The 16,836-nt window shown below is 34.0% G+C and overlaps 1 protein-coding gene across 11 annotated transcripts in view; it reads right to left on the reverse strand.

The window, feature by feature from the left end:
* Positions 1-16,836, reverse strand: part of MARCHF1 (membrane associated ring-CH-type finger 1) — a 195,243-nt gene that overhangs the window by 65,889 nt on the left and 112,518 nt on the right. For 6 of the 11 annotated variants that reach the window (XM_085544810.1, XM_085544807.1, XM_015860934.3 and 3 more), the window contains one exon: positions 10,715-10,854. The exons of the other annotated variants lie outside the window; for them this stretch is intronic. In XM_085544810.1, coding sequence (XP_085400936.1) covers positions 10,715-10,816 — 102 coding nt within the window. In that variant the 5' untranslated portion in view covers positions 10,817-10,854. The remainder of the gene's footprint in view (positions 1-10,714; positions 10,855-16,836) is intronic. 11 annotated transcript variants of the gene reach the window in all.

The following is a 16,836-nucleotide window of genomic DNA, read 5'->3' on the forward strand; positions in this document are numbered from 1 at the left end:
TGCAGCAAACCAGAAACACAGTGAATTGTTTGATTTAATTACTCAACCTCATAGAAAAACACTGTTTTTGCAACTACAGCAAGAAGTACGTTAATTTGGAATTACGTCGTTATTGCATCCTAAGTATTTACGTTATTACAGCTTACATAAAGGCTGTATCCACTATGCAACATGAAAACTAGAAAATTAATGTTGTAATGGCTGTGTGTTGAGGCACGCAGTGATGGTATTTTCATGAATTTTACTTTACAAACAATTCTCCTTTAAAAGATAAATATAAAAATCATACAAAGCCAGGATATGTTGGAAAAAAAACAAATGAAAGCTTGTCAAGAAAAGAGCTACCTGTTTTTTGACCTATTCTTTTGTGGTTTTTTTTTTTTTTATACTGCTAATCTCTTAAATTCTTACCAGGCCCAAGTCCTGACATTATACCTATACAGGACTGATTTTCTTTGTTATTGTACTGACTGCTCCTCCACAGTGAGGTGAAAGGAATAGAGAGAAGGAATACAGGGAGAAAAAATAAATAAATGCATACACATCAGGTAGGCCCAAGTATGTTAATTCTTTGCAATCCTCAGCTTGGGACACAGTGCCTATAGCTAAGGAATGTTCTTATGAATGTGCTTAGTTATAACATCAATTGAAAAAGATGGCCCTTGGTAAAGTTGTAATAAATATCTTTTGTTACACCTCCCATCTTAGCTCCCTGTGCATTACTATGATGACTACACAACTGATCCTGTTTAATACTAATGGCCAAATCTTCTGCAGTTGGTTTTTGTATGCCCTGGTACTGCCCAAATCTATTCCAATCTGGAAATTAGAAAAGATTTTGCAAATCAGGACAAATATTTTTCTAATGTGTAGTTTTTTAACTACCTCAGACCATCCAAAGCTAAAGGCAGCAGCTAGAGGACTATCAGAGAACAGTAATAACTTTCTAGAACAGGCATTACTCACATACACACTTCTGAATCTGTTTTTTTCTTTAATATTCTTTTTCTAAGATAACCCGTAGGTCAAATGCATTGAAATAAACATATTCAGTCTTCACTCTCAGCTTTCTAGGCAATACTTTTTAAAACCTGGCATTTCTTAGTACTGGAGCATTGGGGTTGAAGGAGAAAGGAGTAAATACATAACATCTTATGTTTCTGTTTTATAGATGATTCTCCCTACATCTTCCATTAAAAAAAAGTTTATCCTCTCATCATTCTTTACCATGGCACATGAAACAGCAGCTTAATTCCCTTGTCTAAGATATTCAAATGAGCGTAGCTTTAATAAGGTAAAGGTGGGAAACAGTAAATATATTAGCTTTTTAAAGTTCTAACACATCTAAACTAGAAGTTCCATTTTATTTTCCTGAGATAGTCATGCTGCAATTCTGCAAGCTGGCTGGAAGGCTTGTTAGTTTCTTTTCTGACAAAGACAGTTTGTACTGTCTAAGCAAAATACAGAGTCATAACAAGGAAAATACAAATACTAGGTTTTTAGTCTCTTATGTTAGAACAAACAATACACATGCCGTTCATCCCATTATTCTGCTCCGAATGCAGACAGAAATAAACCAAAACACCACCAACAAAAAGAGACCAGTGAAGTTATTCTGATCCCCTCTACACTATCAGAAAGTAACATTTTCAGAAACAGAAAGTAACCTACATGCATATTTTGGTAAAGAAACAATTCACCTATACTGCACAATTAGAAAGTGAAAAATAAAACAAGAACCACCTCAGACAATGGCCCCTACAAAGAAAATTCACAATAACATGAGTAGATCTCTAGATGTCTAAAATGTTTTAAAAACAAAAGTGTATATTTGCCTGTAGGGATTTGTGGGGTTTTTTTATATTTAAAGTACATTCTGGACATAAGCATGTTATCTTGGGTAGACGATTTGATAGTCATTTCTGAACACAAGGACAAAGAGATAGACAGGAACAGATACTATTCCAGCTGGTCTTTATGCAATTAATTATATTCCCCAAAATAAACTGAATACATAGATAACCAAAGCACACCGAATTTTCTCATGTGTGAACATAAATTCCTTTCAATTTATTTTATTTTTTTTTATCTGCAAGAAACCAATTGCTTTACTGAATGCTTTGAATTGAGACTAAATACACAAAATTACAGGGCTAATCGTAAGTCCCATACATCTGAGAAGTTGTTAGGCAATACATTTTTACTGACAGGCATTGACTGACCGAAGCATTAACTCATGTTACTGCCATTCATGTTATTATTTAAAAATATATATAAAAAACAACTCTGCTAATGGTTCTATAAATGCTAAAAACTGAGCTAGAAAAAAAACACAGCACCTACACCCCTACATCTTCTTCATTAAGTAATTCCAAAGAAATTGCAGTTGGTCGATGAGATCTTTGTGCCAGCTTAAAATCAGGGCAGTGTATTCGTGACAGAATGCAGCAAGAGCCATGCAGCAATCCTCCCTACACAATTTGAAGACACAGTATTGTCAGTGACAGACAAGACTCTGTGGAATGGCTAAGTGCTGCTGGTGTGAGTTAGACTTTTAAAATATTTATGACATTCTGTCCCATCTGAATTAGGTAAGAAAGCTCTTCTGTTTGTTGTTGTTTGGTTCTTTTTTAAAGAAAAAGTAGATTTTACTTTCAAGATTAGTACTAAATTTAGTGTTTTGAGCCACTGCTGCATAGACACATATTACTAGCATGTACATAAACAAAAAGCTTATAGATTACCTGCATCACTGAAACGAAGTTTTACTGTTACACTTAGCTGAACTATTTACTTTTTAATCACTTCTTCAGAGCCACGGGTAAAAAGGTTTACTGAGAAATACATTTACATTAATTAAGTTGTATTGCGTGATTACATCCATGGCTAGAAAATAAACACAATGAACATTCATATGAAGCAGGAAAAGGAATTATCTTATGATTAAAGCATAGAAATTAGGAGGAAGATGACTACCTGTCCTCAAAAGTTCCTTGCAACAGATCTTCAGAAACAACAAATTAATTAATGATGATAGTTTGCATTTTTTACAGTGTGTTTTAAAGGTATTTGCATATGCAAACTTATACTACCATGAGAGCATAGGCTCTCAAGGAACATTTCTAAAACCTATTTAGATTTGAGTATCAACATATTGAATATTTAGCCTTGAGATGGTACTGCCCAACCCTACTGCTCAATACATAAGCTGAATTGTGAATATGTAATGACTGGGGAAAAAACATGGAAAAAAAAGGATCAGTTGTGTGGTTTTTTTTAACAGGAAAAAAACAAAACACAAGAAAATATAACCACCCGACTGAATAATGTTATTTCAAACAGTTCCTGACATTGCAGAATCCTGATTTGGACTTTACACCTAAAAATCACACTTTAATAAATCACCAAACTCAAACATAATTTCAGATATGCTAAGCACATAATTTTCAATCCTCAAGACTTTATCATCTCAGTTTTAATTAAAATGGCCTTAAACCACATATGCAAAGAAACTGAAGGAAAATAATATTTATTCTCTATAAAATATTCAAATTTCCCTAATACTACTATAGTTCAACAGGAAAGATTATTGATGTTTTGACAATCTAGTAATTATCTAAGCAGTTATAAAATCAGTATAAATTGATTAACTCAATTGCTCATTTTTCACATTTTGTTTTTATCAGCTGTTATTAACATTTCATGAGCATTAATATTTATAGATTACAAAGATTACAAGAAGCAATTAGTAAATTCTGAAATAGTATTACCCAGAGAAAACAAACATCAACCATGATTAAGTAAACTCAGGTTTTCATAATAAAAAAATAAATTCAATTATTTCATAATCAGGAAATGTGGTAGTCTAAATTAATGTCATTTGCTGAGAAGAATATATGCTTAAATCTGAATAACTGAAATTCTATTTCTCCACTACACATTTAGTCCATATAATTTATATGGATCATATCACTTTAATGCACTACATGCCCGTACTCAACAGAAACATTTGAGAGCTCCCAGAAGCACCTATAATGCCTTATCTTTCTTTACCTACAGTAGGTTTGAAATCCATTAGATATACATGTTATAAGTTATAATATAAGTAGTAAGTTATACACTACTACAAATTTCTTCACCCTACCCTCAGACTTACACTGCTTGCACTCAGCAGCTTCTGTGTGAAACAAAAGCAGAGGCAATTCTGCAGCTACTTCACACTTGGATATTTTTTTCTTTGCTGTGGGTGGTTTCTTTTTAAGGGAAACGGAAAAGTTCAAATTAGTTGTCTAATCATTAAATGCATTCTCATAATCACATTTATTCTACAATACACCTTCACTCCCATTAAATATTTCTCCCAGCAGTTTACAGTGAGAATGATAATTATGAGCTGTTGGACAGCCTTGCAATGGAGTACTGATTCTTCATTGGAACTTCAAGACACTGTGAAGTCATACTCTAGAAGAAAAAAGTGAAACTATACAAAAAATGTACTATGAAAAAATCTCCTATGTTGTTCAAATGCAAAAATAAAAGTAAATAAAAATAAATATCTTCCCTCTCACAGAAGCAAAAAAAAAAGTGAGAAAAGTGCAATTAAAAAAAATCCAGTGAAATGATAATCATTTTGAGGAAAGAAAAACCAGGACATATTTCATTCAGGAATAGGTGGTTGGGAAAAAAAACAACATAGCTAAACACGTGGAAAGAAAATCAGGAATAGTAAAATGGTACCAGAGATATTACACACAAATGTTTTCATTCCAGATTCCACGTTTAGCCTAATTTTTCCCCTCTTAATCTCATCCTATTACTCCTCTTCTTTCATACTTTATGAAAGGATATGGGGATTAACCTCAGATGTATTTAGCCTAATGAGGTCATGCAGATTTCTCTCACATCCAGCAGATACAGAAGCACTGAATTGCAAGGATTGGAAGGGACTTCAAGAGATCATCCAGTCCAATCCCCTGCTAAAGCAGGTTCCCTACAGTAGGTCACACAGGTAGGAAGACAGATAGGTCCCAAATATCTCCATAGAAGGAGACTCCATAACCTCTCTGGGCAACCTGTTTCTGGGCTCCTTTACCCTTATTGTAAAGAAATTCTTCTGCATGTTAGTACAGAACTTCCTGTGTTCAAGTTTTAGGCCATTGGGTCAACAGATGCAATACAACAATCTTTGACCAGATATCTATTTATAATTTAATTGATAGCATTAGCTTTTCCTACAAACACAGATAAAGATTTGAATCAATAATGAGAATACGCATTTTAGTTACTAGTTCCTGTTGTTAATTCCAAAGCCTGTGTGAAGCTTCACGTGTAGAAAACCACTGTGACTACTGTGCTATCTTCTCTGCTGTACTGGTTTCCCAAACTTATTTAACTTTTCCACTGACAACCATGATAAGACTAATGTCTTTGTATTTGCAGGAGTTAAGTATCTTACAATCATAAGTGAAATTTTATCCCAGATGTTACCATTAGTTCATACTGCAGAGGCTAAAGCAATAAAGTAGAAATGACTTTCACAAACTTACATGGAAGTTACCTACAATGCTTTTGCATTATTTGATGCTTCCCATAAATAAGGCTTCCCCATTGCAAGATAGGTATTCAGGTAATAACAGTACTGAAGGCTTCACAGAGCTAAACTGAGATCAACACATTTCACCTTTTCAAGAATTTAGGTGAATTATTTGGCCCTGTCCGATTTTCACATTTTCTAGAATTTACTTTCCAGATAAAAACTTTAATGGTGACCCGGTAATACTCTTTTTGTTTTAGCATCTGTACCACTGTGTTGTATAATCTGGAGCTCTCTGAACTTCTGAGCAAACTTAAAATGTTTTATGAACGTATTAAAAAAATCACTGGAAAAAAATCATTTCTGAGATTTCAGTCAGAAGTTATGAAAACAATTCTATTGTACTGAGACATAGTTCTTCTCTCCAAAACTACAAAAAGTTAGCACATTTAAAATTCCACACTTAAAAGATGAGCCTATTTCCTAAGTGGAAGAGACTAACTAGACAGCTTCAACTATAAAAAAGTAACTGATCATGAATAATTGATATGAAAGATATTTGAATCAACCTTGTGACTGCATGTTGCTATGAGAAATAAAGCGCACTATATATATTGGTGAAAGAGTAAAGGACCTGAATGCACTCCATTGAACCAGCTATACAGATATTTAACAAATATACATTACAAATGCCTTCTTATTGTAATCTGATCAATAAAAAGTAACTTGCAAGTTCCACGAACAAAAAATGTTTGAAAAAAGGATTACTTAATGCCTTGAAAACAGAAATACTGTGCTTAAGTAAATAAGCTAAATAAAGTGTTACTTGAATAAATAACACCAGTGTATTCTGAAATAGAAGCCAGCATTCAGGAACACCCTGTTCAAGACCATTCAAGGAAAGAAAATTAAAAGTGAAATAAATAAAAAAATAGTGAAAAATGGCAAAAAGAATTTTTAGTCTAAGAATACCATAATAAATGCTGACTGATTAAAAACCTTCACACAGTTCCATATTCTACCATAAGTTACCTATTTGTTTACACGATTACCCATCTATATACATTCACCCATTAATTCCAGTGGGGAATACAATAGGGCGAAGTGGAATGTACTAATGAATACAGGTCAGCTTTATGTGGGACATGCTCATGTCCCATTAGTTTCATGTGTTTAACACAATTTGCTGAATCAAGGACCAGTACATACCCTATCCAGTACAGCATTTACATAAGTATCAAGAGCATATATTCTGATAATTCTCCATGTTCTGAGTTAGGATATGAATACACACTAGACACTGGGCAAAGGTATACACACAAAGACCCAGCTCTGCTCCTAGTGAAACTGTTTAACCAAAGTTAAAAAATATCTATCTCCATCAACTCATTTGAACTAGTAATACACACATAAGCTTACAGGATCACTGAATAAAAAGATACATGCAGTATGGAGATGTGACTCATGAATAAAGTATTTAAAATTGAAATTTTTCAATCATATCTATTAATCTTTCAAAAGACGACAAAAAAGAATGCAAATATTATAGCATAGAATAATGAGCTTTGAAGACCCATAATCTTTACAATTATGGAAGAAAACATTACTCTTTTCACAGTCTAGCAAAAGTCAGAGAAAGATGAAAAACATGAATTTGCATTTAAGAAAAGGAAAAACTGTAGAAACTTTACGTTTGTGTGAATAAACACACTTCAGAAAAGATAAATATAGTAGATAAAATCCTAAAAATGGAAGGAAAAAAAAAAAACATACTAAGAAGTATAATACAAAGTAGTAATTACCAGGAAAACAAAACAAATCATCCAAATAAGCAAACAAACAAACAAAAACTACAGAAACCCACAAAAATTAATCTTTTAAAACAAAACTAAATAGAAAAGGGTCTTCTTGAATACTAAAAGTAAAAAATAATGATTGTGAAAGAATAGAGAGGCAAATACACTGAGAACGGATGTAGCCTTTGTGCATTGATCAAGTCTTATCATAGCCTAGGTTTGGTTCTAAATCAATATTCAGTTATATAAATTTATTGATAAAGTGATTCTAAACCCACTCAGTATGATAGGTATGTTACTGGATATGGAATAATTAGTATCACAGCAGTTAGGAATGGAAGACTTGACATGGAATACTGTCTACAACTAGTCACTCTTTCAAATTTGAGCAGGAACATACCAGATCTTTTAAGACATTCATATGAATATGGAAATTATTATGAGAAGCTGAAGTGCTACAACATAGCTCCCCAGCAAATCTCATTTTGGACATTAGGAAAGACAAACTTTTAAAATTTAGAAAAGCATGTGCAGGAACAAATAGCTCAGAATCAGCCTGTTATTCTCTATTGAATACAGAGTTCCATCTAGAATTGAACACAAAGACTTCAATCTGCAAATAAATTACACTGAAGTTATAAAGTCTGAGGATAATATTCTGTTCATTTTGAAAAGAATAACTGAATAATAATGGAAAATGTTTCCACCAATATTTAACTGACTCCTTCTGAAATACTTCAGAATTTATTTGATTTGAGTAAAGACAGAACGTTTTAACATCAATTAAATTGAGATGGTATAATTGATTTTATTGAACTCTATGTGATGTCGGTGACATCATGGCGTAACCTCCTTTTCTTATCCACTTCTGCACTGACTTTCAGCACCCCTGTTATTTACTTAATTAAAAAACTAGCTAATTCTATTTGTTAATGATCACAATCTGCTTCCTTCTCTATGAGACTTCTTACTTTCACAATGACAGAAAATATTTCTTTTCATAAAATTCAATAAAATGTGTTGCAATTATCAGATCATTACCCTCTGTGAAAGTGCCATTGTAAAATGACTACTTGGGGTTCTATGCTTAAATGGAATCAAAATTTTTTTCTGAAAAGCCTTACCAGAAGCTGTGAAAAGGAGCTTGAAAGACTTCTTCTGTGTTTAAAATGCTGAACACAAACTGTTGGTTTTGGGTTTTTTTGTTAATTTTTTTACTCAACAGTGTATTTATTAACTGGTGGGTAAAGTTAAAACCAGTTTTACTATGAAACACCTATTGAAAACCCATACTTTAGAATCACACTTTCAGAATCATGCACATATGGCTTCACCTCTGTTTAACTGCATAAGCTTGTTGTCATGGTGAATAGTAATTACCATTTCTATCAACACTTCATACTACACGCAAACTGTAGCATTTTTACAGTCTATTTTTATACTACTACGTTCAGTGTCCTGCAGGATTCAAAAACCATACAATCCTTAGAGCAGAAGAGCAATTCTGACAAACTGGATGGAAATGCAAGAATTACAACAATCCAGTCCCTGAAACAACATTTTACCAGGTGACAAGGGCAGTGAGACTAAAAGAATGAATTCTGGCGAAAATGCAACATTTTTAAATGTGCCCAGTAGACGAAATTCTAGTTAATCAGAAACATACACAAAAGGAATATGGTAGAGGTCAAAGTTTGCTTCCCAGCAAAAGCAGCCTTGTCACCTACAGTCTATCTTCACATCTAACCAGAAAAGGAAAAAAAAAAAAAAATCAATGGAAGTCTACAACTAACCAGAATAAAAACTTATTTGAAAAGACAAGATTGAGAAGATTGAAAAGATAGTTCCTCATGAGTAAAATGGAGATTTTCAGTCTACATTCCACAAGTTAGAAAGACACTGACAGAAAAAGGTTATGATAGAAGTCATTTATATAATGACAAAGTGTAATATAGAAGGAATAATCATTGAGAAAGCAGAAAGTGAAGAGGAAAGTCTGATAAGCCTCAAGAAATACCATATTCTGTTATGAAAATTGTTATTCTATAACGAATCAGGACATTACAGGACGTATCTTATTATCCTCAACTGTCTAACACCCTGGTTTTTTTAGGCACTTCATCAACTATGCAGCAATCTAGATTTTCACATAACTTAGTTTTAGAATTACCCTTATATTACTAACATTAAAACATGCTGAATCCACTGATTCAACTGTTACCAACTGTATTCCCAGCATATCATTGCTAAATCTCATCTGGAGGATTTGCATGCTTACCTCTGGAATACCAGACAAAGGTAAGTTACTAGCAATCACACAGAAATCAAAATATGCAAATTTCCACATATTTTAATTTAATTATAGCAGTCTCCTTTTACTAGTATTACCTAGACTTTATTATTGATTAAAGAAAAAAATTAAAAAGAACAATTAAATAGGAGGATATTATACATTAAATTTCTCACTTTGTGACTCACTGTTTTCTCTTCCTTTTTTATCTTAAAGTAAATAATTCCAGATAAAAATGAATTATAATAACAATAGTTTGTTATGTTAAGTAAACTAAAATTTACAATTTGTAATGCTGCCTTTTTTTTAAATGTCTGTTTTAAAGTCTGTAATGAACTGGATGAGGCATATTTAACTGAAAATATTCAGTGGCTTTGGTACAGACTGACAATTTCAATACAGTTTAAGAGAAGCATACAAATATTCAATTTTTGCTCGTACATGTGGGTCACTTTGAAGTCTTTACAAATAACTGCTTACTCACCTGAGAAAGGTCAACTGATGTAAAGGAATTTACTTGAATGAGTGAAAACTGCAGGATTAATTTATCATCAGCGAGGCTATTTATTCATCTTGATACAATTCAAGATAATTTCAGTATTGTCAAAATATGGTCTTTTATCAATAGTTTTGCATGCAGAACACTCACTATCTACTGTGGAATCACATGAAATATTTTAAGATCAATTAAAACTCCATCTCTCTAAGACAACTGTAGACATATCATACTTTGTTCCTGCTACAGGCAGGAGCAAAGAGCAAACCTGCAGATAATGTAAATCAGGAACCAAATTGCATTGCATTGATTAGGATGGCAAAGAATCTAAGCAATCCAAGTCAGTTTGTTTCCTTCATAAAGACTTTATCATTCAAAGAAACATCAATACTGACTTATAAACATAGCATGCAAGTCAGAATGGACCATACATAACAGAAAAGATGAAGAAACAGCAAATGGAGAGAGTATGTTGACAATGTTAAAAGGCTTCATGCACTGAGGCAATGCAGTCAGAGGCAAATACTACACTTAAATAATTAACACCTCTGAAATTCATTTGTACATGCAACCATCATAAAATGCAACTTTTCACTCACCAGAGTAGAGTTATGCGAAGCATCACCTGAGACTTCGGGTGTTCTTGTGCTGTTTGGAAGTCTGTGAGGGTTACGAGCTATCGCTTGGCACCAGCCCAACATTTTCTCCTTCCACTTATCCCTTCTCAATTTCTGAAATTCTGAAAATAATTTAGAGTCCCTGAAACATTGAATTTATTGTGTGCTTGTCTCTGGATGCATGCCTTTAAAAAGCAGCTTTTAAAGTTGCATCTAAACAGGCTAATAAACATTTTTAGAACATGTTTATTTTAAGTACTTTGAAGGGTTATGCCATGCAGGTTAGGAGACAGCTATACACTTTTAGCGCAGGTTACACATATTAATGTTGTTTTAGTGACAGCAAATTCAGTGCCTTCTTTCCACATTTGATCTTGTCACTTTTCTATTGTCACTTTTCTATTACTTTCAAAGATGTTTGTTTCAAATTAACTTAAAATCACATCACATTTAAATCCATACAGCATTTTAACGCAATACCGCACGTTATCTGAAACCACTACAAACAGCACAAAAGCAGTAGAATATATTAAATATAAAACAACAGTGTGAAAATACATATGTACATACTTGTGCCCACACAAAGCACAATGCCTGCCTTTTCTTGAAATGATAAACTAGGATATATTACTGAAAATAGCCAAAAGTGATGTATGCACATGAGCAATAAATGCCACATGCCAACTGTAAGTTACATGAGAACATTTTAGTTTGTAATAGTAATAAAATGCCTTTTAAGTAACACTAACACATTCCAGATCTACCGTACTACTAAGTTTGATGTTTGTTTATTAAATATAAGAAACATCCATAAGCAACCATCTCTGTTTTCCAGTTATAATGTATAATGCAGGTCTTCAGAGCAAAACACTCTTAATTACAAAATGTAACTTGAAGTTTTTTGGTGTTTTTTTAATCCACTACTCCTGAAGCATTTGTAATCTGGTTGTTTATAACAGTTTGAATTCAAGTGTTTAACTCAGTAACATCATGAAATATTGTAAATAAAATGAGTAACCTACCAGGTTGACTGACTAGTACTTCAACACTAGTCTGAATAGATCTGGAATGTACATAACACAATGCTAAAGAACCTACATGGCAAAGTAGCATCTATTTAATGTGAACAGTGTTGTGTAATTGAACTTTTTAATCGATTTTTCAATTACAAAATATTTCAGTCATAGACTTCCATGATCTCAGTCCTTCAGGACTGGAGTACAGACCAGCAAAGGTCTAATGAAGCACTGATTAAACTCACTGCCACCAATTTAGCAGTAGCTTCCACTTCCACTGGTTTGGGGCATCCACTGTCTTGCAATCTTTGAGGCTGTTTATTTTCATCGACTTTATGAAGAGAGCTAGCAGAACACTGCATACCAACTGCTTTAAATACTTTTCACTGTATAGCCAACATATCATAAAAATAAATCCAGAGAATGAGAACAAGTAACAGAAGGGAAAATGTCTGCACATGTCCTACTGTGCAACTTGCAAAACCAAGCAGTAAATAAGAAGCATCCAATTTTTATTTTTTCAAGCTTCTGCTATATACTTTAGCTCACTTCTACATGGTTTGGGCTATTTATCAACTGATAGTGTCTTTATTCTTCACCTTTTTCTAGCTGGAGAACACAAAATCTTCCGAGAAAATTGAATGCCTGAGGAAGTATTTTGATGTCTCTGGAATTTCCTGCTTTTCATTCAAAATTTCAAGTAGAAACTATTTTAGTCATGTTTAGGTTTTCAAAATAAGAGCCATTTAGTTCTGCTGCTATGGAATATGTCATGGCATATCCTAACATACAGTCACATAAGTGAAGTTTTTAAGTGAAGGAGAGGATTTGTAATACTGTATGAGGTGTGATACTGGTCAGTTCAACCTGGATGAAAAGAGAAGAGCTGCTGCTGCTCTGTTTATGTCTGCACTTGGGGCTAGGCAAAGAGCTATTACTCAATATACAATCAGAAAGTGAAATCTGTAGAAGGAAAACCAAGTCAAACTTACATTCCACTTGAAACTTAACAAAATTATTATTATTTTATATATAATAAAATTATTATTATTAATATTCTATTATTTCTTATTAATTATTACCATATATTTATTTTAGGGCTTGCATTTTAAAGTAGCTTTTTGTATCAGCCTACTTTCTTTGCTTCCAAACCTCTGTTGCCTACCAAATCTCAAGTAAATTTTTAGCAGAAACAAACCTATACTACTTCATGTTTCAATGTATAGTGAATTCTCCCAGAGAAGTGTCAGTGTGAAGTCAAAATCCACCACCTCTAGAGCCATACTTGGGGTGAGTATGATCCAATTTAACCTGAGAATACAATTCCACATACCACATATGATCATACAGTATTTTGTACTACACAGGTCTGATTTGATCACAGATGAACGTAGTATGGGGAATATTCTACAACATGACTTTCTGCACAGCTGGGTATCCATAGTACTTAAAACTGGCAAAGGAGCATAAACCATAAACAACAGCTGTAGTTCAGTATGACAAAGGTAACTACTTGAAGCTGTTATGAATTTCTACACAGCTGTGAAAAGTCTATCACATTTTAACAATTTGCTCCCCTATGATGTCAGCTGGCAAGAAGTATAGGCTCTTGGAAATTTTACAACCTGTTTAAAACAGATGTTTAGAGCTCGCAGTGTCTATGTGGGCCACAGCTGTAGCAAGAAGTGGATGTCTGGCAGCAGTGCACCTGCAGCAAAGCCTCATTCCAAGGATCTGCAAGGATACCATTCTAAAAACTACCACTAACATCATGTCTCAGTAAAAGATCATCAAACCCCACACTTGTTACCTGCACTTGTGAAGACTGGGAATCTTCTCACTAAATCCACAGTTCTATCCTGGTCCCTCCGAGGACACAGAATAACTCAAAATAGTTGCAAATCTTGCTTTTGCCTTGACAAGTCAAACTGATGTCTACATCCATAAAGACTGTAATTGAAAGGACTTTACATTTCCGTATTCAACTGAAGAACAACGACTGCAAATAAATTGCCTGGAAAAAAATCTTAATTCAGTTCCTATAAATTACTTAATACATATTTCCTCAGGGAAACAACTTTTACTTAGAATTCTGGCAAGGAAAAGGACAAAGAGAATTAGAGATTCGATAGAGGTTTAGTTAAGTATGACTTACTAGAAAGTAACTGGTTACATGAAACAAAACAGTGCATTAATCTTACAAGGGTAAAGAAATGGTAAACTTAACAAGAATACAATTAGATTCACGTAACAAAGGCCTCAATAAAGGCTGAATTAAGATGAAGTACATAAGATGTTTATGCTTTTCCCAGTGTTTACCAGGATCTAGCAACTTCCAAAAACCAGAATTTAATCAAGCACAAAACATTCTATTCTTTACCTAAGCTAAACTGTTTTATTCTCTGTGTTTGAAGAGTCCAAAGACCAACAAAGTAATGGTATTTGTCCTGCACCTTAACACGCTGCATGACTTGGCATATCAGAAAAATATTCCAGAAGCAGAGCTGCAGGAATATTTAAATGCAAATAGCCTTCAATTGCAGAGCTCTGGCGAGAGAAATACAGTCCCTGTTGTTCGCTGTGCATTGCTTGTTTGAGTCTTATCAAGCTGTGACTTCCAATCAATTATTCTGATTTGAATAAAAATGCAAATTCATGGTCTGGAGGCATTGGAAAGCTCCAGGAGTTTGTGCTGCTTTTGTATCACGAGGAAGCCATAGGCTTTACTAAACTAACTAGTCAGTATTATCCTACAACTGCTGTGTAAGGCAAGAACAATTCAGTGTAACAATAGTTTAACAGCATAATGACTAAGTCTGTGTTTTTAGACATAAGAAGCTCAAATTCAAGCTTGAATTTTTTTTTTAATAAATCATATTAGATGTGATCATCCCAATGCTGTATTCCAGTTCAATATAATTCGGCAGAAATCAAGAAAAAGCTTGCGCACAAGCCCAGAAATAACTCAAGTGACACCCAGAAAGATGGTACCAATTAAAGTCTACCTGTATCAGTGTTCTTGAATAGTTACTGCACATGCACAGTCAAACTCTTCTGAACCAAGCAGATGCAAGGCTCTGAATTCAAACATGTTCTCATTTTTCTTAATGACAGTTTTCAGCACTACATGAAGAGTAAAGGAAACAATTATACCCAAGTAAATGCATTTCCCATCTGTAACGTCAAAACAAAGCTGTGGTGTAACTTAGCCCTAAGAAATATAACCACAGAATCAGTGCTCACCTCTAAAGTAGATGCCATACTCTAAGATTATAAACTTTTCCAGAACTAGCTTGAATTGTTTATTTAAGTCAATTAATCAACTAGCATTTTCTTAAATTTTAAATGATATCTAATCAATTTTAAGTGGCTAGAGAGTGACTATTTTAATTTCTCTCTACCAAAATTGACAATATCATTTCCAACTTTGAGCAATCCAGAGATTTGTACTTTTTGTTACATACTGTCACGATTTTAGTTACCCTCAGCCTTTCAAGATCCTTGAATGATCATAATAAAGGATTCAAACTTCATTCATTACCCAAAAGTCTACCATGGTAGACTTTAATATGCAAATACACCTGTAAATATTATTGCAGGTAAAATTCCTTTGACTATAACCACTACCTCCAGTCGGTGACATGAAATCTTTAAAGGTTTTTAAAGAAAGCTTTCTGTTCTCTAAAGACCTAAAAATGTTGGAATGTTTGTCTCCATAGTCCACATACTCTTTCTGGCAGAAAGAAAAACACCTTTTGAGTGCAGCTGAAAGCATTTTTTAAATCACTCAAGGCTCTTTAGAGAAACTGTAACAGAGTTTTTCTTTCTCCTGTGCATGTTCTCAGCATAATAATTCTACCTCCTTGCATTTGTGAAAGTTGCAAAAGAATATCAACACGTTAGAAGAAGGAGACTATTTTTGGCTACTTATAATATGCAAAATATCTTTACGTATGTATATGTTGCCAAGTTTGTATTTTTTCGACACAGAGTTCAATTTTAGTTGTTGTTTGAAACCATTTTAATAAGCAACCTCTGCACCTTAATTAAATACAACATTTTTTTTTTTCTACAGGTTCTTGCTCACAATAACTCTTAGGAATATTTTGTTCAACAAAAGTTAGATGTCACTGTTCTCTTCAGAGATTTCAAAATCAAAGCAGCAGTATGCACTCCTTACATGTTTTTGTCTACAGGTGAATGACAAAAGGCTGCCTAATCCATGAAGATCCCTGCATGAATTTCAAGATGCATCTGACTCCCAAGCACAAAGAAAAAAAACAGTCTTGAAAAAAAACATAGCTTTGAGAACAAGAACAAATAACATGTTTTCGCTTTGCGAGTTTGCATATATTTAACCACATGCAACTGCCAAGCTGCTTAAGCCAAAGCTTCAAATCAACCCTAAAGGCACGTCTGGGAAATGCAAAAAAAACCATACTGAATGCTTGGCACATGGACATTCTTCAGGAGAGTCACAGGATCAGGAGTAAGTACAACATTAAGAAAACACAGATAGTAAAGCATTAACTGTTATCTTCTTGGATTTCAGTAAAGCTCTCAGTGTTGTGTCACAAAATATCCTTCTGGATAAAATGTCTAGCATACAGCTCTACAGAAATATAATGTGATGAGAGAATAATTGGCTGACAAATTGGGCCCATAGGCCCAAAATGGGTTACATAAGGCTGGTGGTTGGTCATTAGTGGGGATCTCCATAGCTCTTGGGAAGGAACAATCCTGGCTATGCATACAGACTGGGAGCTGAGATGCTAGAGTAACAGCTCTGCTGAAAGGGATTTGGGGGATTTAGTTGACAACAAGTTGGACATGGTCAACAGTGTGCTCAAGCAGAAGGCCAACCATACCCTGGGATGAATAAAAAACAGCACTGCCAGCCAGGGAAGGGAAAGGACTGCCCTGCGCTGATCTGAGCTGGTGTGGCCTCACCTTGAACACTGTGTGCAGTTTTGGACACCACAGCAAAGTCATAAAAATATTCCTGAATGTCCAAAGGAGGGCTGCAAAGAGAGGACTAAACATGTAGAGCAGCTGAGGTTCCTTAGTTTGTTCAGCCCAGAAAAGAGC

The sequence above is a fragment of the Coturnix japonica genome, chromosome 4 (genome assembly GCF_054131305.1).
Source record: "Coturnix japonica strain WE chromosome 4, WE-NBRP24, whole genome shotgun sequence".
NCBI lineage: Eukaryota > Metazoa > Chordata > Aves > Galliformes > Phasianidae > Coturnix > Coturnix japonica.